The 22923-nt window shown below is 57.0% G+C and overlaps 1 protein-coding gene across 6 annotated transcripts in view; it reads right to left on the bottom strand.

The window, feature by feature from the left end:
- Window positions 1-1957: 1957 nt before the first annotated feature.
- The window catches only part of CDC42BPB (CDC42 binding protein kinase beta), a 103041-nt gene continuing 82075 nt past the window's right edge, over window positions 1958-22923 (bottom strand). For 2 of the 6 annotated variants that reach the window (XM_057318339.1, XM_057318341.1), the window contains 15 exons: window positions 20622-20711; window positions 20195-20272; window positions 18599-18704; window positions 17540-17676; window positions 16768-16907; window positions 15475-15556; window positions 14214-14430; window positions 13955-14017; window positions 12221-12817; window positions 9419-9516; window positions 9253-9337; window positions 9041-9158; window positions 8827-8944; window positions 8284-8389; window positions 1958-8198 (listed from right to left, as the gene is read on the bottom strand). In XM_057318339.1, coding sequence (XP_057174322.1) covers window positions 7933-8198; window positions 8284-8389; window positions 8827-8944; window positions 9041-9158; window positions 9253-9337; window positions 9419-9516; window positions 12221-12817; window positions 13955-14017; window positions 14214-14430; window positions 15475-15556; window positions 16768-16907; window positions 17540-17676; window positions 18599-18704; window positions 20195-20272; window positions 20622-20711 — 2301 coding nt within the window. In that variant the 3' untranslated portion in view covers window positions 1958-7932. Of the gene's footprint in view, window positions 8199-8283; window positions 8390-8826; window positions 8945-9040; window positions 9159-9252; window positions 9338-9418; window positions 9517-12220; window positions 12818-13954; window positions 14018-14213; window positions 14431-15474; window positions 15557-16767; window positions 16908-17539; window positions 17677-18598; window positions 18705-20194; window positions 20273-20621; window positions 20712-22923 lie in introns of those variants that run through there. The other 4 variants (XM_026515256.4, XM_057318340.1, XR_006411307.3 and 1 more) reach the window with 4 other exon arrangements.

The following is a 22923-nucleotide window of genomic DNA, read 5'->3' as shown; positions in this document are numbered from 1 at the left end:
GCGGCAGGGCGGCTAGAGCCCCCCCCCCCCCCCAGGGGGAGCTCGGGGCTGACGGGGTGTCCTTGGGGGTTGGTGTCCGGTGTCCACCGCTGCAAGGCTCGCCCCCTTCTGAGGGCTGCTCTGCCCTGGGGTGTGGGGGCCGGGGCGCCTCACACGGCTGTGCGTGGGGCAGTGTTCGTGCGTGGGACGGCGGCTCTGCGTGGGACAGTGCGTGGGTCAGTGTGCGTGGGACTGTGCGTGGGACTGTGTGGGACGGCGCAGTGTGTGGGACTGTGCGTGGGACTGAGTGGGACAGTGCGTGGGATGGCGGCTGTGCGTGGGACTGTGCGTGGGACGGCGGCAGTGCGTGGGGCAGTGCGTGGGAGTGGGACAGTGCGTGGGATGGCGGCTGTGCGTGGGGCAGTGCGTGGGAGTGGGACAGTGCGTGGGATGGCGGCTGTGCGTGGGACAGTGTGCGGGACAGTGCGTGGGACTGCGTGGGACAGTGCGTGGGACGGCGGCTGTGCGTGGGACAGTGCGTGGGACTGTGCGTGGGACGGCGGCAGTGCGTAGGGCAGTGCGTGGGACTGAGTGGGACAGTGCGGAAGTGTGCGTGGGACGGCGGCAGTGCGTGGACTGAGTGGGACAGTGTGCATGGGACAGTGTGGGTGGGACGGCGTGGGTGGGATGGTGTTGGGCCAGGGCCCCGGGGGCGTCTGTGCGGCGGGTGTGTGCCGGCGGTCAGTTCCGTGCGCGGTGTGGACCCGTCACTGCTGGGGCTGCGCTCCCCTCCGCGGCGTGAACCCCACACGCTTCTGCTCCTCCGGCTCTTGGGCTTTTGCAAGGCGGCCGAGCGCGCGCCGTTCAGACTGTCAGGCAGCCGGTGGACGGCGGTTTGTTGCGCTGGTCCTCGCGCTCGCCCCCACCCTCGCGGGGAGCCGACCGCCGCTGCACCCCCCCGCTACCAGCTGAGCGCCCCAGCCGGCCCTGCTCCTCCGTCAGTTTTCTGTTTTCACAGCCAAAGCTATTTCACTCGCGTCTCTGAAAGGCTCCACCTGTGCCTTGCATGGTCCCCGCTGCTCGGACACCCCGGGCCCTTTCAGGAACAGGGGCGAGGACTGCCATTTGTGCCCTGTGGCGGGGGTGGCGTGACGTGCCAGGGCGAGGGGAGCAGATGGGATGTGGGCCACGCACGGCCGAGCGGGCGGAAGGGCGCCCAGCAGACCGCTCCGGAGCATCCCCACCACGGGCTGGGCGGGCTGCTCTCGGTCCTTTGTAGCCTCACAGCACCGGCTCAGGCAGGTGCCGCGTGTTACCAAGCACATGTTGGGGTCTGGGGTAAAATTAGGCCATCAGGGGCGGTTGCCCGCTCGGTCCGGGGTTCCGCTGGCTCCTGATGACTCTGGCCTGCCCCATGCCGTCCTCTAGGGCCGCTGAGGGGCCACCGTGCTACTGGGTGGACAGGGTCCCCCTGCTGCTCCAGGCAAACGCACAGACGGGAACCTCTCCTCTGCGGCTTCTCTCCTGGGGCTCTTGCTCGGCCTTGCAGGGTCTCATGGGTGTCCCCTGGCCCTGCCCGTGGCCCCTGAAGGCTCCTACTTCTCTCAGGTTGAAATTCCAACCCAACTGCTGTGGCTGGCTACCTGGAGGCCCGGCGGGAGCACCCGGCCAGGTGGCCCCTTTCTCCCCCCAGTGGCCCAAGCCCACCCCTGCCTACCATTGTCAGCGTGTCCCCCCAGGAGGAACCCCATCATAGACTTGGAGGGCCAGATTCCTACTCTGGAAACCAGCTCCTGCCACGTGGAGACAGGTGCTTTTTGCAGGCCCCCCCCCCCCCCCCCCCCGCCAGCAGATGACTAAGACCGCGCCTGCAGACAAGGCAGCTCCCCACTGCCTTCCGAGGAGGAGCTTCCAGCACAGGGCACCACGGAGACACACGCCAAGGTGACAAGTCATCACATTCAGACAAACCACCGAGAGCTTTAAAACTGCTGTCTTCTGCTTTATTGGCAGGTAAATTGTTCAAAAATGTTCTCACGATTCAATAATTACAAAGACTCAGACTTACATTAAAAAAGTAAAAACCAGAACCCCCAGCAGGTGCCAGCCCCAGCAGAAGGCCCGGGGTGGGGGGGTGTGGGCAGCAGGTGCTGGGTGTGTGACACGCACAGGCAGGCCGCGGTGCCCACGTCACTCAGTGCCGACTCAAGGTAAGTGCACGTCTTAAACAGCGACGCCAAGAACGTCGACCAGCGGGAGAGCAGGGAGAGCCTGTCCTGGGCCGAAGACAAGCGACGTCTGCTGGCCGGTTAATCCCAGGCCTTTCACGGACAGGCCACAAACCTGATTACTCAACACAGCAGCAAGGAAGGGGGGGTAAATCCACGGGCAGAGCCAATGTGCAGGAGTGTGTCGGGCGAGTCTACGTGATGCATACGGGCACTAATCACAGGGCTCCATGCAGGGGCGGGGCGGGCAGGGCGTCCTGGCGCCCGCGGCGGGGCTCCGGGGGTGCCGGCCTCCTGTCACCTGGCAGGCCCCCGGCCCGGCTGCAGCTGTGCCAGCGCTTGGACTTCACAGTAGCGAGACAGGTGACACTTGATGGCTGTGACCGGGCACACACACACGGGACCCAGGGCAGGGGTCGCTCACCGGGGGCCTCTGGCCATGGCTGCAAGGTCGGCAGGAGGTCTGCAGCTGACTGTAATGGCTAAGTGAATAGAAAGGCCACCGACTCACCTCCGCTTTCCTGTCTTTAAGATTCTAGTGACACTGGGACTGAAACACAACTTCCTACGATTCTCCTAAGGTCCTAGGGAAGTTTCAGGGAACAGGCTTGTCATGGAGGCCACGGCAGAGCTGTGCAGGGCTTGCTGGCGAGGCGGCCAGTGGCCGCAGGGCCCCACGCGCCTTCGCAGCCGGTTCCGGGCGGGGGAGGCTGGGTGCTGGTCCTTTACGTGCACACGGAACAGTGCTGTCCCATGGCGGCGCGGGTGAGCGATCTGGCCCACCACCAACCATGCGGCATAAAACTGATCGTTATTATAATAAAGACTTTTCTTCATATCTACAAATTGAGTCTGCATTTCCTTGGACAACACTGGGGGTCGGCTCCGTCTTGGCACTGGCAATGGAGGCCACGCCCAGCTCCCCGTCCCGTGGTGGTGAGGCGGGAGGCCGGTGGCTTCAGGCGTCGTAGGCTGGCTGCTCCAGGCCTTCAAGGGGGAGCTGGCTCCTGTGCGGTGAGTTGGGGCTGGGGGGGCCGCTGGGGTTGGAGCTGTTCGATGGAGTTGAGTGTTTGGTCGAATCGGAGTCAGGCTGTTAACACAAAGGAGGGGGAGAGCATAAGAACCAACCGCCCTGGGCCTGTGCGGGGCACGCTGCCAGCCAGACGCCGGCATCTCGGGGGGAAGATGGGGCAGCTGCAGTCTCCCGTCTGGTTATGACGACACTCTCTCTGAGCATTTCACAGGGTCCTTGAGATCACCAATGAAAGCCCAACCCGAAGCCCACAAATAACTCAGTAATTATAGTTGCAAAGAAGAACGAGCAACTCGACAGTGAAGACACCAGTCAGGGAGCTCTTTCATGACAAGGGGTGTCGATGAAACGTCCACAGCTCACTTCATACTGAATGGCGCAAGCCGCAATCTCCCGCGAGGACAAGCACAAACGAGGACGCCTGCTCTCACCACTGCTGGACGTGCCACACTGGAATCAATTTAACCGAAGACGTGAAACACCTGCACGCTGACACCAGAGAGCATTGCTGACAGAAGTTAAAGATGGCCTAAATAAACGGAACATCTCACGTTCACGGACGGAAGGATCCAACAGCGTTAAGACGGCAATACTCCCCCGAAGCCATCCACAGACTCGATGCCGTCCCTACTGAAATTCTAATGGCGCTTTTTCCAGAAATGCGAAGTGGCAGTCCTCAAATTCATATGGAATTGCAAGGGGCCCAGAATAGTCAAGACAATACTAGGAAAAAAACTGGGAGGAACCACACTTCCCAAACCTACTCCTTCAAAATGTACTAAAAGGCAGCAGTACCCCCAAAGGGATGGCGTGCGTCGCCACAGAGACCAGTGGGACAGAACTGAGCCTAGAAGTCAGTCTGTACAACCACGGGCGGCTGGTTTTTGACAAGGGTGCCAAGACTGTTCAACGAGGGAAAGCAGTGCTGGGCATCCGGCATGCAGAAGACTGAAGTCGGATCTCCACCTTAAAATAACTCAAAGCAGACCAGTGACCTACATATGAAGGCTAAAACCTTAAGACTCTTAGAAAAAAACAGGAACAAGTCTTCAAGACTTTGGGTTCAGCAATGAATTCTTAGATATGACCTCAAAAGCACAACCAACAAAAGAAAAAAAATTGGGTATCACCCAAATTAGAAGCATCAAAGGAAATGATGACAAAGGCGAAAACACAACGCACAGAGTGGGAGAAAATATTTGCGCGTCACTTCAGGGTCGAGTATCCAGACGACATAATGTACTCATCAACCCAGTAACAAAAGACAACTCAATTTACAAAAATAGGCAAACAACTAGACATTTCTCCGAAGGTACAGAAATAGCCAACAAGCACAGGAAAACGATGCCTAACCTCACCAGTCATCAGGGAAATGCCCAACAAAGCCCCAGTGCGGTACGGGAACTTCACATCCCCCACGGTGGCGGTTACAGAAACCACCACCACCAGCACCAAAAGCAAGGAAAGGAAGAGTAAGCGCTGACAAGGAGATGGAGAGATCGTCACCCTCACACTCCGCTGGCGGGCGTGAAATGACACAGCTGTCGTGGAGAGCAGCTGGGTGGTTCCTCAAACAGCTAAACCTGTTCCGCTGCTCCGTACGTACCCAGCTGTGAGCACAGGCGCCCCCGCGAAGGCGGGCGCGCACGCGTGCGTGTCCTCAGAGCTGGATCCAGCCCCCACGCCCACCAGGGGATCACGAGGACGTCAAATGCGGTACGTCCCTACGGTGGAATGTTTGGCAACAGAAGGGAACGACCTACTGACCCTGCTAGAATGCGGATCAACCTGGAAGACCTGAGGCTAAGTCAAACAGGCCAGACACAAAAGGCCGCGCAGTATCCGCCTCTGCTCACATGGAATGTCCGGGACAGGTAAATCCACAGAGACAGCATGAAGGTCTGTCGCTGCTCAGACGAGCCTCGACGGAGGGACACGTTGCACAAGAACTGTACTTTTCATAATAAATTTAATGTCATTGGAGAGAGAAAGGCTGGACCCAGACCAGACCCAGGACGACAGGGTGCAATGTGTGAGCCTTAACCAGATTCTGGTTTCAGAACAGCTGGGCCCTGGGCACGGACGGTCCCTGGCAGGATGCCGAGGCAGGACGTGAGCCCTGCGATCGGGGAGGAGACACCTGCGCCCTCAGGAGATCCGCGGAGAACTGGATCAGGGGCTGTTGTGATGTTGCCCCTTCCTCTCTGCTGGGTTTCCCCCACAAACCAAACAGGGAGAAGTAGGTTAGATAAAGCTCACATGGGATGTTCACACTAGTAATCTTCCAACTTTTCTGAAGGTCTGAGATTTTCAAAATACACAGCTGAGGGGAAAAAAGGTAATAGGAGAAAAAACCAAGGCCTACCTCTAGAGCCGTCAGTCCTAGGCAGGTTTAAGGGCCTTCTATGACCCTTCCAGGAAAGAAAATGGATATGTTATGGCTACTACAAGATGCAAACTTCGCCAGTCCGAGTTCAGGCTAGCACAGCTCTGAGGACAAAGGCGGCCAAGGACAGCACAGGACACGAACTTCACTGACAAACACTGTCCACACAATGATCCCAGACTCCATGTATTTGAAATAAGAACAGCACGAGTTCCTCTCAGGAGGCAAGGCCACTCTGACACGAACAGGCTGGAGAGAAATCCCAGGAAGGTGGTCACCGGGGAACCTCTGATGAAAGCATCTGATGAATGTTCATCCCCCCTTCCTTACCGAAAAAGCTCTTCCTGAGTTAGGAGGAGAAAACCACGTCCTTAGCCAGAACGGACAGGTGGCATGAGTCTTACTGGAGTCCGGGCGGGGGCACAGAGCCTGTGGCGTCGCCGGGCCACACCTCTGCTCTCGGGAGCCCCGGCCAGTGCGCTGAGTGAGGCAACACCCATCTCTGCACCCCCACCCCACCCCCTCCCAGGGTCAAAGAGACAGAACTCCAAGGCCATCAACCAAACACGAGTGCTAATCAGAATTCAGCAAAGTGGCTGGACACTGAACAGTCCAAAGTCGCCAGCTCGTACAGACACCAGCAATAACCACCAGATATGTAATGGAAGATTACAGTCCATTCACAGCGGCAATAAAAACCTTCAAATTCCTAAGAATAACTTACCACACACATGCACTACCTGTAGGAGGGGAACCATCAACGGAGAGACACTCGATATTCCCACATAGGAAAGGTCAAGATGACGAATATCCCCCAAATTAATCTACAAATTCAATGTAATCCCAATGAAAAGCTCAACACAATTTTTACCTTTTTACTGTGAAGCCAACAAGCTGGTTTTAAAATTCGTTTGGAGTGGGGTGCCTGGCTGGCTCAGTGGGAAGAGCATGTGACTCTTGATCCCAGGGTCATGGGTTCGAGTCCCACACTGGGTGTAGATGTGACTTATAATACACTTAGAAAAAATAAAATTTATTTGCAGAAAATAAAAACTAAAAAACTGTTACAAAGGAGGAACAAAAAGATTTGCTTTGCCCAGTCTGCTACAGGCGGCACGGATAGAGGAAAAGAATCCATCCATTGGTAGACGGACTGTTCAGAAAGAGAAACAAATAAAGGAGTTTAACTTTATATAAAACAGACAACATTTCAAGTTGGAGAGAAATAAATGGCATGGGGCCAGGGTGCCATCCACTTCCGAAATACGTCAGCTCAGGTCCTTGCCTACAAACATGCAGAGTCAGGGCACTCTTTCTCACAGTCGCGAAGGCGTGACACACAGAAAGGAAACCTCGCCAAACTCCTGAAGAGACTACACGGAACGTCTGTTTACCTCAGCTGAAAAAGACAGACTGGGCTGCGTGAGAATTAGTACCTGCCACATATCGTGTTCACAGTGAGAACAGAGCTTCTGGGAGTCAGGGAAGGAGGGGGCGAAGGTGTGCAGCCGGACCCCGGAGGAAGAAATGGCCCACGTTTGGAATGACCGTGGACCTCGGAGACTGAGCAACACGTGCAGAAAGACCTGTGTTTGCCTCCCCGTGCCGCCCCAGGCAGAGTTCTCGGGGGGCCACAGGGCAGGGGGTCGGGCTCCCGAGCGCACAAAGGCTGGCGAGCACGGGCTCCCGCACTGTCCCCACTCCCCTCTCTCACCGACACGTGCCTCAGCGTGCACAAGGATGCGCCCACCATGGCAGGGTCCGGAAGGCCCAAAGAACACCCGAGCCGCACTGGCCCCGCACGCCCCGATCCCGAATGGCCATCAGAGGAACGGGGAGAGACTGACATGGAAGGCTCTCCAAGATGCACCGGGCCCCCTGTGCGTTAAAACGCATGCAGCTACCAGCATGTTACATCCGGATACGCACAAGCACACAGAGGAGTCTAGAAAGGAGAAGCTGGCTGGGCTTTTCTTGGGAAGGCTTTCATTTCTCAGTCGTTCGGCAGGGCGGCCCCTACCGATCAGTGCCCAGGAGGCTTATGGCCCCCGCCCGCCATGCTCAGGGCTGCCACCAGCTCCTGGAGGGCCCGGGCCCTCGGGAGCAGAGCCCGGAAGGAGGCCTGGCTCCAGAGGCCTTGGTCTGATTGAGGAACGTGGTGCTGCTCAGGCCATTACCCGGAAATGGGAATCCACGTCTTTCTCCCAACAGGCGCACGGTCACAGAGCCCGTGCCGTCCGAGCCCTCCTGTGGCACAGCCTGAAATGTCAGGAGTGGGGAGCTCCAGAGGCGCTGGTGAGAAACACTCAGGTCCGCACTCCCCAGGCTGCTCTTCGTTCTGCAGTGGTGACGCAGGTGTACCCCTGCCCCTCTTTCCCGGGCCACTGGGCCCCACACGGCTGTTCCAGGTGGGCCAAAGCCGCTGTCACCACTCTGATTCTCCTCCACGTGAGGAGCTGCAGACGCTCGGGGGGGGGTCTGTGGAACGAGGCAGGTCTTACCTCTTTGTCAAAGTCCTGGTCGGGGTCGGACATACTCCTAAGAGGCACAGCCACTCCGGGCTCTGACCCACCTATGGAAAAGGAGAGCCGCCATCTTAGAGAGAAGAGTCCAGAACCCCAGCAGGCCAGGCCCTCACCCTCAGACACCCTTGATACCTGACGAGGGCCATGAGATGTAGGGCTTGTTCCTGGGGGGAGGCTGCCGGGACAGGCCGGGCGGAGCAGGGCCAGGCCTTTCCTCCTGGGAGGGGGGCACGGCGCTCTGGGTGGAGAGAAGGGCAGTGAGCGGGCTCGGGCGCCCAGGCTGGGAGAGCAGGCTGACCCCTGGCCCAGCAGGTGGGGCACCAAAGAACACAGCTGGGGTCCTGGGACCTCACTCTCTGCACAGTGGTGCCAGGCCCATTTTGAGCTAAGAACTGAGAATGACAACTGTAGACCGAGTCAAATCCTAGCTCATGTTTTTAAGTGAAGAAGTATGCTACCTGCTTGTAGGAAAATGTTCCTGGGAAACCATTTTTGACAGCTAGTTTCCTCATAAAATACTACCAGCCTGAAATGGTCACGGACCCCAAACGAGTGTAAATGCCCTGGCATTCAGAGACACGCACATCCACACGCAGCCCCTGGGAGCAGCCGCGGGGCCAGCTCGGGCAGGGAGGCGCCGCCCCCCCTCCCCCCGGCCCCGCCCCGCGAGCTCACCAGAGGCAAGTCCATGAGCACCTGCATTCCATCACCCGGGCCCATGTGGGCCACGTGGTTGAAGTTGGTTGGGTTGGATATCATTTTGGATCTCAGTTCTGGGTCTCTGAGCATCTCTCTGAGGGAAAGGAAAGATTTTTTGAGATTCACAAATATGCCCCCCCACTCCCCCCCCACCGCCGCGAGGTCGCCGGGCCAGGGACGGCGCGCTCACCGCCGCTGCTGCAGCCTCTCCTCCTCCGGCACTTTGAAGACAAAGCGCCTCTTGCTCCTGGTCCGGAGCATCTGCTTCCTGCTGTTATCGGAGGTGTCGGGCACGTTGAGGGCTGTCCCTGCGGGAACGAGGGACGACCCCTGTGGCTCCGGGCGGCCCTCCCGCAGGTGCCACGCGGGCCCCGCCCCGCTCCGTCCGCCGCCCGCTCTCACCCGCGAACTTGCTCTTGAAGTAGATGAGGCGCGGCGGCTCGCAGCTGAGCAGGTTGAGGGTGCCGTCGGCGTTGAGCGGCCGGATCTGTGGGGAGGCGGAGAGGGAGGGTAGTGGCGAGGCTGCCCCGGCAGGAGGCTGGCCCGCCCGCCCCGCCCCGGGCCTTACCCTGCGCAGGCCGATGGTCTGCACCCACTCCATGGTGCGCACGTCGAACACGTCCACGCCGTACTCGCTGTACACCGTGACGTGGGAGGGGCTGCAACCTAGTGCACACGGGGCGAAGGAGGTGAGCGACCCGCGCGCCCGGCCCCACCGCCGGGGCGCTCCAGCAGGGGCCACCCACGGCCACGCCGCGCTCAGCCTAGGGCCCACGACCGGCTCAAAGGGCAGGGACCTCCACATGCCCGCTCGAGAAAGAACCTTCGCTGCCAGTTCACACACAGCCCGCACGTTCGAACCCTTCCCGGCCCCTCTGTAACTGAGCATCACTTCAGATACCACAGGGCAGACGCTGAGGAGCGGTCGTGTAAAAAGTTAGCCTTTCACGTAGCTTCCTTATACCATTACTGCAGAAACAACCGCTTCGGGCTCAATGCATCTGAAACAGGCAGGGCCCGGGCGTTGTTTTTGAGGCAAAGTCCTTTAAGAGATGCCAGAAAGTCAGGTTTCTGAGTAAATACTTACAATCTCCACACAAACCTGCTGCCTAGCTCTGGGGCCACAGTCCTGCTGGTCGTCCCCGCCCCCCCCGCCACTCACCCACTGGCTGGCTCTCAGACTGGGCCTTGGGGTGTTCACGGGCAGCCCTCTGCTAGGCCGGTGGGAACACACCCGGGCCAGCACCCAGCTTCCTGTGCTGAGCCCTGCAGCGGGGGGGGCCGATCCCTCCTGGTCCTCAGTGATGGGACCCTGCCAGGTGGGCACGGGTACACACCAAGGACCGGCCCATCTGGCACTCGAAGTTTAAGGGGACAGTCCCCACCTTTAGAACTGCAGTAAGACTATCTGAACCGGGGGAAGGAGAGCAGGCCGCAAGAGAGGGCCTGCCAGGGATGGCGAGGCAGGTACGAGGTGTGCAGTGGCGTCCCCAGCGCCACGCTGCGGAAGCACAGAGCCCCGCGGACGGCACGGCTCGGCCCCGGTCCTCCGGCCTTCCAGGGCTGAGTTAAACTCCCTCGCACCCTGCATCACTAACTGAACATGAGCCTTTGAAAGGCTTCTCCTGATGTGTTGCCGTCAACTTCCCAATGGACTGCACGCTCGGCCCCTCTTTTGAATACACACTGGAAAATGAAACAGGGTTTAGGAAGTGGCCAAGTGGCCGGAACTAGCCAGCAGCCCGTCACAGAAGTGACATGCAGAAAAACTTTCTGAAGTAACTTTCAGAGGACCGTTCTCCACACAGAGGCCCCTGGGGCAGCTCCTCTTACTTGGGAACACGTGGGGCTTCCTTTGCAAGGAGCCAAGGAGATATCTGTGTGTGTGTGGCTTGCTGATAAAAGTGATCAACTGAGGCGTCCAGTCTAAAGAAAACTGTAAATTAAAACATCAACACCAGGAGCAAGAAGACGGGCTGGGGAGCCTGAGAGATGGGCGTTGGAGCCGGCCCCACCGGGCGCCGCACACGCGGCCCTCTGTCCTCCTTGGCCAGGTGGGACTGACTGCGCCTCCCTATGTGACTGGGCACAGGTGAGCACACACGTGAATGCTCAGCACGGGTGTAGAACGAGGAGGCAACAGAGTTTTAGTTCTCCAGCCTGAACGTTAGTGACTTGTTTTTCGCCAGCTCTAAAACAGAGCTGGCATCTGTACTGTGCACAAGGGAGCAAAAAGGCCACAAGGGAGTAGTGAGAACTGGAAAGGCCGACACAGGAGCACTAGGTGTGTGTGCCAGCCACACAGCCAGGATGCCAAAAACATCACGCTTAGTGACCTTTCCACAATAAACTTTTCAAAAACTCAGGGTTCAGAAGGAAAAGACCGTGATAGGCAGGGTTGCCATGTGGCTCTGAGGCTTCTCCTGTCCAGGTTGCCCATGAGGAGGATGGGACACAGCAAGGAAGGGACCTGGCCTGCCACCACCTGCCTGCCCGCCTGTCTGCTGCCCTGGCTGAGGGCTGACCGAATGAAGGAACATGCAGAGGCCCAGAGAGCCGAACGCCGGCAGATCCCAAGGGCCTGACGTCCCAGTTCCTACACCCTTGGGTACTCTGCCAGCTTGGTGTGGCCAGCAACGAGGCACACAAAATGTCACCGTTTTAGATAATTAAGGAAAATACCACCCCCACCTCCCACCCTACCCCTCCTCCCCCATCAGCTCAACATCAGCGTGTACCCTGTGCCCTGTCTCATCACTCCCTGCTCTTTGTCCAACCTGCTGTTTCTCTGACTCGGGAGACACCGAGCAGGTGATCTGAGGCGTAGAGTCTGCTAAGAGCAACAGACAGTGGGAAGTGCCCCACGGAGCCGACTCGGGGCTCTGGCTCATCAGGCTCAGGCCTTAGAGACTCCTGTCCAGGGACCCCCTTCCACAGAAAGCCACTGAAACTAGGCAAACAACGGGACGTGGCTCCCAGCATTTCCAGGGACATGTCTGTCCCAGCAGGAACTTTAACCTGCACACTGAAGCTGAATTTTTTTTCTGGCTACCAAAACCCTTTACCTTGTTTTTATTACCATGTGAGTTTATAAATCATGCCCTTCAGGGTTCTTCAGCTGAGAGGCCCCTGCAAAGCCCTGGTGCTCCGAGAGAGGCTGGCGCTAGAGGGAAGCCCCCCGCCCCCTCAGCTGGCCCGAGATGCGGACCACACCTTCTCTTGAAGAAATGCACGGGGCCCGCCTCTCTGGCACCTCCTAACCGCTCAGCTAAGGGAACTGAGACACAAACCAAAGCAAACTAGAATGCATGCTGACTGTCGAGGTGAAGAGCAGCAACAGGGATATGGCAACAGAAAAACATATACATACTACAGGCAACAGGCGCCGCAGGCCACATGAGCTCCTGCATGCGTGACCTCCGACCTTGTGGGTCCACGTACAGTCCCATGTGGCTGAAGCAAAGCAGGTACTCCTCGCTTTTGAGCTCCACAGCACAAAGGGCATCAAAAGACTGCTGTGAGAGGAACGTAAGCGAGGGGTCATTGGGATTTACCAGGGTTAGAGCCTGCCCGTCCCCCTGGGGGCTCAGCAGAGAGAACCCAGAAGGGTAGCCAACACAGAGCTTGTCCTTGAGCGCGGCCATCCACTGCACAGCGCCAGGGGCCACAATTTCATTGACCTTCCTGTGGAAAGGCCTAGTTCTCTGGACCTCATAGCAAAGGACCAGCCGTTTCACAGCCGCAAACAGGCAGGTGGAGGAGCTCTTCTTCAGTGTCGCGGTCGCTATGAGCTGGCAGCCTTTTGTTTCTGGAAGCTTGATGTCGACATTACTTTCTGCCCCATCGAAAGCAGACCACGGACAGAGATGGACGTGGTGGTTCCGGCCGCAGAGGAGGACGGCGACTTTCTCTTTGGGCGCAAGCTCGATCTGGTAGACTTTCTTGTAGTCAGCAACACGGACGATCACTGCGGGAACGGGAACAGCAGCATCTCACAGCGGCTCACGGGCATCTGCCCAAGTGCGCCAGGAACCTCCCCATCGGCTCCCTTCCCCGCCAGCCAGCTCTAGAACACGCTCTAGGATGTGCCTCCACCCCTGCCAACCTCACTGTCCTGCAGACGCCAGGGCAGCGTCCCCCTTCAGAAGCCCCCAGGGGCCACCATTCTCACACTCGTCCCTCTGCCTCCGTGCTACCAGCCCCCCCACCCCCGGCTGGAAGATGCTGAGTGCACTGTGGCCTCGGGGGGTGGATCTGGACCTCTTTCCAGTTCATCCCTGAAGACAAGAACCCTTGGGTTGCATCTGGGGAACAAAGGTCTGTCTTCAACCTCACTGGATCCTCAGATAAACTCTCCGAAAGCACCCGCCCCCAATTTAACCCAACATCCCCAATACCCTAACTGGTTTAGGAGCTGCACTAAGAGCTCTCTGAGCAGAGCCCTTGGTCTGGAACCTGAGGGACCAACAGCCCTGGACGCGGGCCAGCAGTGGCCACCCCGGGAGGTGACACGCATTCACACAGGGCTCAGCAGGAAGGGAACGCTGCCCACCATGGAGCAGCTCCTTATTTCTGGGGGACGTGCCGAGAGCATGGCCCAGGGCCCAGGCCGGTTCTAGTTTCCTTCCATTTCTCTCCTGAGACACAGGGTGGTGAAGAGGGGAGACATGGGATACTTTGCATTTTCTTGCCAGAAGAAGGAAATGTCAAACTTTGAAGCAGAGGAAGGAAAGTTTCAGTAAGGCCTCAGAGGAATTCAGTACATGATTCTCCTTCTAGGAGGCTCTCCCTGCCTCCAACTCCCTCTTCACTCCTCTCCTTGACGAGCTCAGTGAGCACCCACCCGTGGTGCTGGCTGGTCTTGTGCTCTGCTGAGCCTGTGGGTAGGGCCCTGCCCTGACTGAGGCACCGGTGGACACCCCAGACATCTGCTGAACATCTGTCTTGTCTGCTGCAAATAACATTTCTCAGCTGTTTGCCTTTCCCTTCGTTTACGTAATTCACACATCTCTGAATGCATCTTGGCTCGTGCAGGTTCCTGCTACTCATCCCACACCCATCTGCACGGACTGGGGAGGACGGAGAGCAGCTCCTGTGCACTCACCGTCGCGGGTCACCTCTATCACATAGAGCCCTTCTTCCAGGCCAACCACGATCCTGTCTCCATCTGTCAAGGCAGGAGACATGAATGTCAGTACTGCTGACACACACCACTGGCTTCTCAAAGCAGACGCAGGAACTCTGTTCCAATGGACAACACGTGGCGGTGTCTGCTGGAGGGCAGATCAGAGACCACAGCACCCACTAACACTCTGCTGTTCCGCGCTTCGAGAGCGCGGCCCCACGCGGCCCCAGGCACGCACCCAGGACGGCGGCGCTCAGGACGGCCTTGATGAGAGGCAGCGTGCTGTCGTAGGCCTCCTGCGGGACATGCACGACCTGGTTCCTCAAGCGGTTCTTGTGGAGGATCGACTGCAGTCCTTCTAGAATACCAACCCACTTCCTCTTCTCGTTCTCATTTTCTGTCAGAATGAGCAGTGAGCTGGTCTTAGAAGGTGTCCCTAAGAGAGAGGCTGTCACCTTCGTGACAGACAAAGAAAAGAGCCATAAGACAACCAAAGCACAGCACACAGACGCCCACAGCCTGGCCTGGCCACCACCTCACGCTGGAGGGTGTGCGGCCCAGCACTCTGACTTGGCGACCTCGGAGTCCCGATTCTGGGGTGCCCACAGAGGCTGTGAGGGGCTCTGCTGCCATAGACAGGGGCCCTGCGTCCCTGTCGGATTTCGCTCTTGCCAACAGTGTGATGGAGTTACCCCATCTTACGACGGGTTTCTTGAATGACCTTACTATAATTAACAAAAAACAGGGAAAACCGAATCTCCCACAAAAACGCTCTGCCCACACACGCTTCCCCGTGAGCATCCCCTGAGCAGGGAGCAGGAGCCCGGAAGGCGCTGGCTGCTAAAACGGTCAGCGTTTAAGCACACGGGATGACCATTTTCTGTATCATACGTATGAGGCAGTTTCTGAATGGACAGGTGAGGTCGGAAAAGAGGTTCTTGGACTTCATTTTGTGGTCAGTGAAAATTCTTCTGTGTTTATAAAAACTCCGAACGGAGGTGCTGGGGGTGATTCTTTCCTTAATCTGCAATCGCTCAGAGGCTTCCTAATGCCACACCATCTAACATGAACTCACTGGGGGACGCTCCATCTCGGCCAACAAAAATGCTGCCGGGAAACGTCTACTGACTCCGTCTGTTTCCTCCAGTTGAGGACAGTAAGTCCCAGGGAGGGGAGCCGCGGCGGCATATGCCATCCATAAAGGACCACGCGGCGGCTCCCAGCATCCGACACGTTGTGAATGCACATACAGACTGCGTGAGGTGCAGGATGGAAGGCAGTGCCGGTGACGTGGGGGCGACGGGACCCCGGGCAGGAGGGACCCCAACACAAGGGAAGGCATCTGGAGCAAGACAGGGGTGGAGGAACAGAAGGTCTACTCCGGGTCTGCTGGCCCCTTGCTACCGCACAGTGAAATGCTCCCAAGAACTGTTCCATTTTAACCACAGGATTTCGTTTTTAGGATGAACGAAACATCTCTAAGAAACAAAGAAGCATACCCTGAAGATACACGGGATGTCTCGGCGGGAAGCATGTATGACGTCTGAGGCCAGGACTGAGCTCACTGAGAACTCCTCATCTCTGGTAAGAAACAGAACACTTGGAACATCAGAAAAAAATATGCACACGAGACTGTCCCCCACCCCCTGTGCTACCAATCTCCTGAGAAAGGATACTTCCATGGCTCTACTTTCTAGAATATAATGTTGGCCCCTTGCCTCCAGCGGGATAAGAAAGCGCTTATGCTGACAAAGCTCACAGACTCAAGAATCCTGCAGGTGTTTCAGTGATGAGGGACGTGTGAGACTAAAAGCACTTTCCCTGAGCCACATGGTTCTAGTCGTGCCATACGCTTCCAGACACAAACATATCGCTCATTTGGCCAGTACTTGGCTACAATCAAGTGGCCGCTTGGTGACGGCTTCTAAAGAACAGGACACAACCTGCAGAAACAGCCGTGTAAGCCCCGTCAGACACTCTAAATCCTGGGCTGCACCTGACGCCACATCCTGGGGCTACCTGCCTGTGGGCTCTTGGCCACCAGGCCAGGGCCCACCTGTGCCCACTGACGGACAAGCAGGATCGCCTGGGGATGTGGAAGTGGGAGGTGCTGTGGAGGTGACTCAGCTACACGTCTGTCCCTGAAGCCGACGTCAGGGGCACCTGGTGCAGCCCGTGGCCCCCAAGCACCAGTGTGGAGACTGAGGTGCCGGGCCCTCGCCCACGGCAGATGCCGACGGGCAGACGGGACACCAGGCCCTGTGCTGAGCGTGCGCCTTCTAGGAACTGCTTTGATCTTCACAACAAACCTCCGACTTAATGAGGTCATCGTGCCCATTTTACAAATAGGGAAACACAGAGCTGGACACCAGTCCTAAGAGAAGCCGGGAGGGAGAGGGGATGCTTTGCCACCTCTGTCTCTCAAATGCGAGGAAGGCAGGTGATGAGAGATGCGAGGGAAGGGAAGGTGTCATGCGGCAGAGCCCTGGGCTCTAGATTTCTGTCACAGAGAGGATGTGCAGGTGCTGACACCTTAGGCCGGGCAGTGTGTTTCTGGGAAATCTTCTACCCGTTCCTGGGGCAGGTAGTCTTATGTTAAATACCTATATGCCAAATTGTTGAGTGCAAAAATACCCACACGGGGAAGTTTCTAGCACGCTCGTCAAGCACCTGTTTTTAGAACTCCATGATGACCAAGAATATGAAAGTATACATGAGGTTAAAGATTACCCGGCAACAAATTCCCATTTTGGGCTAAAGAGAAGTCGGTCAGAACTCCACACAGAACAGACCTGAGGTCCAGGACCTGGCTGGCGACAACACCAGGCTGGGTGGATTTTCCTTCGGGCAGGTCATACAGAAACAGCTTGCAGTCACAGACCACTGCGTAAGCCCGCTGCCATCCTTTCTTCACCCCGGTGGGCTTCGGGACCTACAGATAACAGTGAGCACATTCCACTGGACCGGAAAGGCCAGCCGCAACACGTCCAGGCAGCGGGAAGTGCAGGCCCCGGGCCCCAGGAGCCTCTTTGCCAAGGGTTTCCTTCCAGCTGCTGCGTGGCTGGCCTACTTCTCCAGGGACAGCTCCCCCATGACCCTCCCAGGCTGGTGGCCAGAGCGGGGTCTGGGCTCAGGAAGACTCAGGACACGACTGGGGAGGGGTCCATACAGGATATAAGATGATGCAGGGGACAAAGTGGGCAACTCAGCAAAAAGGTGTGTTCATACCACACACAGAGCATCTTGGAACGCCGTAGCTCTGAGGCTGTCTGGACACTGGTTATCAAACAGCACTCGGCTCTGGAACCCTATCTTTAAGTGTCTGAAAGGTGGACGGGGGGCTCAGGAGGACGGAGGATGTTTCTGGGGTCCCCAGAACCCGGGCCTGAATGCCTTACTGCCCAGGAGGGGAGGCCTCCCCGGACCAGCACAAAGGTCACTTGACAAAGCAACAAAGGTCGGCTGTCAAGAGCAGTACTGTGACTATGGGTCATCACGCCCAAGACGGGGAGAGTGGAGCTGATGCAAAGTGCCCTCCCCCGCCCAGGCCTTCACACGTCCTACCTTGACGTAGCCCTTGTAGGCTGTTCCTATGCCTCTCTGCACGTCCACGCCCAGAGGCCGCTTGGACTGCTCAGGAGGGATGGGGCACACCTGGGGAGCGCTCTCTTTGCAGGACACATGGCAAGCAAATGAGCACACTGGAAAAGCGAAGGAGCACCGCCATCAGAACCTGCTTCCTCCAGAGCAGAAACCGCGGGAGAGTATATGCCACAGATGCGGCCACGCAGTAATCCCCACGTCAGGGCAACGGCCTGGACAGGCAGTGGAGCGCACGGTTTCTGGAACAGTTCCCACAAAGCCCAGGGACTCTGGCACTGTGCGTACTGCTCCCCCAGGAAGCTGGGCCTCACTCCCCATGGCTCTGTCCCCAAAGTGCCTGCAGAGGAAACAACCTGCAGGCATGTGACGGGGCAGCGGCTTCAAGGACAGAGGGGGGTCCTGGCAGCCGATCAGAAGGCCTGCCAGGGAACGAAGGAAAAGGTTTCTGCTACCAGGCAGAAGCACATAAAGCCGCTTTTGCAGAGCACTGTTGCCCAGCTGCTGTCACCTGTCCTCGTGTGTGACTTCAGCTGGCTGCTCGTCTGAGAGACGAGCGATCACACTGCACCGAATTGGTCATGTTGCCGAGCGTGCGTGTGGCACAGGGCAGCCGTGCACTCAGAGGTTACGAGGCCAACGCCGCCGCCAGCAGAGACAAACACCGGTGCTTACCCTCAGATGACGTGACAGGGGAAGAGCGTAAAGTTCTGTTTAGTCTCTGCTCTTCCTGACTTTCCAGAAGAACCACGGACATTTCATTTCACAGTAAACAAGAGCCCACAGAAAACCCGCGTCACCCTGTGGCCCTGTGCTCTCCCGCGGCAGAAAGGAGTTGGGACTGTTGTCTCCCAAAGCTCGACCGAGCGTTTATAAAACTAAAGAAGAGAGAATCTGCCCTCCGCTAGCTCCCCACTGGCTCTGTATTCCAGCCCCATCTGACTTTAGAGTAACTGCCCCCCCCCCCCCCCGGTGAGCCCCAGTCACTTGCTCTGGCCCCCGTGGCCCGCGCCCGCCACTCACCCTCGCAGGCGTAGCCCTGCCGGATCAGCCCCACCATCAGGGACGTGCAGTGGCTGCACTGTGTGGGGCTGGAGAAGGACTTGATGCTGAACTGGTGAGCTTTTGGCTGGAGGAAGAACACCGAGAAGGTGAGACCCAGGCTCTGAGCAGAGACCATCAGTCTGCTTGTGATGAAACTGATAAACTTGGGGATGACCCTGAGGCGGAGAACGTGCAGTTTCACTCTGATGCGTGTATGCTCCTTACCGGTCGGTGTTGACCGAAGAGTAGGGCTTACCACCCACCTACCGAGCTTGAGCCAGAAAAGAAGTCAGCACATGCCTCCTCTGGCGAGCGCTCCTGCGCCCAGAGACAGCAGGGGTGGGGCGGGGCGGGGGCGCCGCGCTGGCACAGCCAACACACGCTCTGGCGCAGGCGGCTCGCCTCCTGGAGGCTCCTGGGGACTGACGGGGCCACATTTTGGCGGGGGCTGCCACGCAGGGCTGCATTTGCACGTGAGACCCAGAGGCATGCAAGAAACGAACAGCAGCCCTGTTCCTAAGAGCAAGGATCTGGACGGACCTGCCGTCCCTTGTCGGGAGGGCAGGCGCATCATGACACAATCCATGACAGAACGAACTGAGGCTGAACAGAGCAGCAAGCTGGAGACACACGGGACAGCGAGCGTGTAAAGCTCCGACACAGCAGAAGAAAGGATTACTACTCGGGGACACAAATTCTATGGGACCATGTGTAAGAAGCAAAGGAACGGGCAACACAAAATGCAGAGGGCAGTCCTCCGGACGCTACAGGAACCCAAGCCCAGAGCCTAACAAAGTCAGTGTCTAGCTGGCCTGCCGTCTATGGCTGAGGCCATGCCTTGTTAACGGAGAACGAAGCATCTAAGTGCATCAAGCCAAACACTTGCTAATGTGGAAATTTCGGGCCTCCTCACAACGAGAACTCCGGGAGCTGGTGCGCGGCTCTCCACACACACTTCTGGGAAAGACGAGGTACAGGACTGCACTCTGGGTGCTGTTCCGCCTACTTGGGGGGGGAAACGCCCCTCCACAAACCACATGGTTCTTCTACTGTTCCAAGGGCAGATGGACAGAAGTGCTGGAAGGACCGCAGTGGACACGTGACCAGAGTGGTCACTGCTGAAGGGAGTACGATCTGGGAGATGAAGAAGAGGAAACTGAATTCTGAAATTTCACAATTAACATGCGACCACGTGTCATTCACTGGTTGAATTAAGGAGACACAGGGTCAGGGGCACCGGGGTGGCTCAGTGGGTGAAGCGTCTGCCTTCGGCTCAGATCATGGTCCCAGGGTCCTGGGATCGAGCCTCACATCAGGCTCGCTGCTCAGTGGGGAGTCTGCTTCTCCCTCTGTCTTTCCCCCCTGCTTTGTTCCCTCGCACACACTCTCTCAAATAAATTCTTAAAAAAAAAGAGAGACACAGGATCCTGACACTTCACGGACCACACACTGCTCACAGCAAACCATTACTAGGACACCAGAGTCTCACTGTGCATACAAAAATAATAAGTCTTATTTATACAAAGTTACCTTCTAAAAGTGAGAAGGTGGCACAAGTGCAAAGCCAGGCCCTACCTTTGGTCCGGCCAGAGCGAGGGGCTGTGTGGTGGGCAGCGGCATGGTGGGTGGCCTCTGCGTGGCCCGAGCCATCTCCTAGGGACAAGCAGGGACAGGTGAACATCCTCTGAGCTCTCTACTGCTCTTACATGTCATACCCTGCCTGGGATTCGTTTCGCTCTAAAACTGATTAATAATGAACGGCATGTTTAATTTCCTACATTGTTGAGACATCTGTCAGAGCAGCCCCGGTCCAGCTGATACACTAACAATAGTAACTGAGACACAAGCCGGGCTCGGCAGCTGGCAGAGGATCTTGCCAGAGGGTGTGAGGCAGGACTGAGAGGGGGCCTCCCTGGCATGAGCGCAGCCTCTGCCCATCAAGGGCATGGGTGGGGAGGGGACCCAAGGGCTCACAGGGGAACAACAGGGCAACACTGCTTACTTCCTGCTGTTCTGTGCTTGCGGCCACAGAAACCGATGGGGACACCTCTGGCTTCGGAGCCTGTGTTTCTTGCTCCCCAGCTGAGCCGCTCTGTGAAAACAAAACCAGAAACATAGTGGGAAGGAGAGAACTTCCGCGGAAGTCAGACCGATTACACGGTCTGTACCACTGGGGACCCATGGTCCCACCCAGGCCCGTACTCCCGTCACGTCCCATCAGAGCCCACTTCACTCACAGCTGCGCTTCCCCGAGGACCACTACCCTTGGCATTCGAAGACCGAGGTGGTGACTGACTGTGCGGTCTGACAAGTCACAGTCATCGCCAAAGGACAGAGGCCACCTGCCTCACCCTCCACCCGCAGCTCTGACTGCCCGTTCTCCCTGCCGCCCCTCATTTAAGGGGCAGGAACTGAAAACCGGACCCACTGGTCTCGTTCAGAAGTGACTTTATCTATACCTGGTATTGTTAAGATAAAGGAGTTAAATACTTTTTAACCTCATTTCAGGGGCCAAGAAGAAATTCTGACATCAAGAGGAGTCTGGGGCCTGTGACCCAGAAGAAAGAATTTCTCTGAAAGTTTTACAACACAGGCAGGCAATGTTTTGTTCTAAGAACTCAAGATTCCCAAATTAATTTCACAATGTGAAACTGAAGCTAAAGCTTTGAATCTAATTTGAAGCTCATTTTAAAACCACTTAAAAAGGACCTCATTTTGAGCGTTCCTGCAATTATTATTTCCCCACGAAAGGCTGTGACTATTTGCACAGACGTCCATAAACTAGGGGTATGTGCTCAGCGTTAGCACCGGGACAACGAGGTGGCTGGCAGGTGCCTACAGGAGCAGTTTACAGCTTTATCTCGTGTTCCACATTGAAATCCCAATGAAGCAAACCAGAGAAACACTTTCTAAAAGTCGCAGTTAACGAGGCTCCTGTATAAGGAGCCGAATTCAGACGGGAAGGCGTGTGCACACGAGCACACACAACCGTGTACTGCGGTACTGGAATCTGCTAACAAATTCACGAGGGAAACGCTACGTCAATCAGCTAATCGTCAAAGCACAAACTAAGCAAATCTCTCCCATAAATAAGGTATGTTACGTGGATTAGAGTTCCGTCTCTAGATAAATGAAGAGTAAAAGAACACCAAGTAACTGAACTGCAGCCACGTAATGGCCTGGCTAGTTTCCCTTGGTTGGGGAGTCCGAGGACGGGAATTAAGGATGAGGAGCCGTCCACATCTGAGGGCTGCGAGGGACACAGGGAGGGCGGCAGGGGCCAGCACGGGCAGTGACTTACTCCTTCCCTAGAGGCTGGCAGAAGAGGTGGGGAGGAGGCAGAGGCCTTAACTGCAACAGATGGGGGAGCGAGAACCATCACTTCCTGCCCAATGAAACCCTGCACAGAATACACTGATTCCATCACCATCGCCAACACTGTAGTATTTAACGACGTGTTTATACAGAGAAAGCAGGGTAGAAGCTTCTAAAAGAAGACCCTCAGGTCTGGAAACACGTCCTGACAAACCCCGACTCCAACCAAGGACTTTTCCTTTCCATCAATGAGTGTCCTGTTCCTCAAACCACAGAGGGAAGGACGGACTAAGGCCAAACACAGACACTGCAGGAGCACCGGCTGCCTCTGGATACGCCGTCCTCTGTCAAGCTCTGTGACGACACCACCTCCCCAGTGACCGCTCCTCTTGCCCTAATTGTGCAGAAACACCGCAGCTGTCTGGGCCACCTCCACCCAGTGACAACAGCAGCCCTCGGTCCGCCGGGACGTGCCTGGCGCTCCCACAGTGGGAGAGGCACCGGACTCAGGAGGCAGCAGGTTTCTGAAGGAACCGGCTTGTGAGGACCAGGTAAAGCTATTTGCTTCTTTTTTTTTTTTTTTTTAAGCATTTTTTTTTTTTTTTAAAGAATTTTTATTTATTTGACAGAGATAGAGACAGCCAGTGAGAGAGGGAACACAAGCAGGGGGAGTGGGAGAGGAAGCAGGCTCATAGCGGAGGAGCCTGATGTGGGGCTCGATCCCATAACGCCGGGATCACGCCCTGAGCCGAAGGCAGACGCTTAACCGCTGTGCCACCCAGGCGCCCCAAGCTATTTGCTTCTTAAAACCGAGGACTTCAGGGAAAAGACAAGCATCTCCAATTTGATAAGAAATCATTTTGACAGGTGAACAGAAGCAGGTAGGAGACAGAACCTGCTTGGTTTTGTAACTGACCCCAGGCAAGGATTGCTGACGGACACCAGCCCACCAGCGGACAGCCAGCCAGCCAGCAGCCATCCCAAAGGCC

The sequence above is a fragment of the Ursus arctos genome, unplaced genomic scaffold (assembly GCF_023065955.2).
Source record: "Ursus arctos isolate Adak ecotype North America unplaced genomic scaffold, UrsArc2.0 scaffold_25, whole genome shotgun sequence".
NCBI lineage: Eukaryota > Metazoa > Chordata > Mammalia > Carnivora > Ursidae > Ursus > Ursus arctos.
The sequence above is the reverse complement of the archived record's forward strand: the minus strand, read 5'-3'. Positions and strand labels throughout refer to the sequence as shown.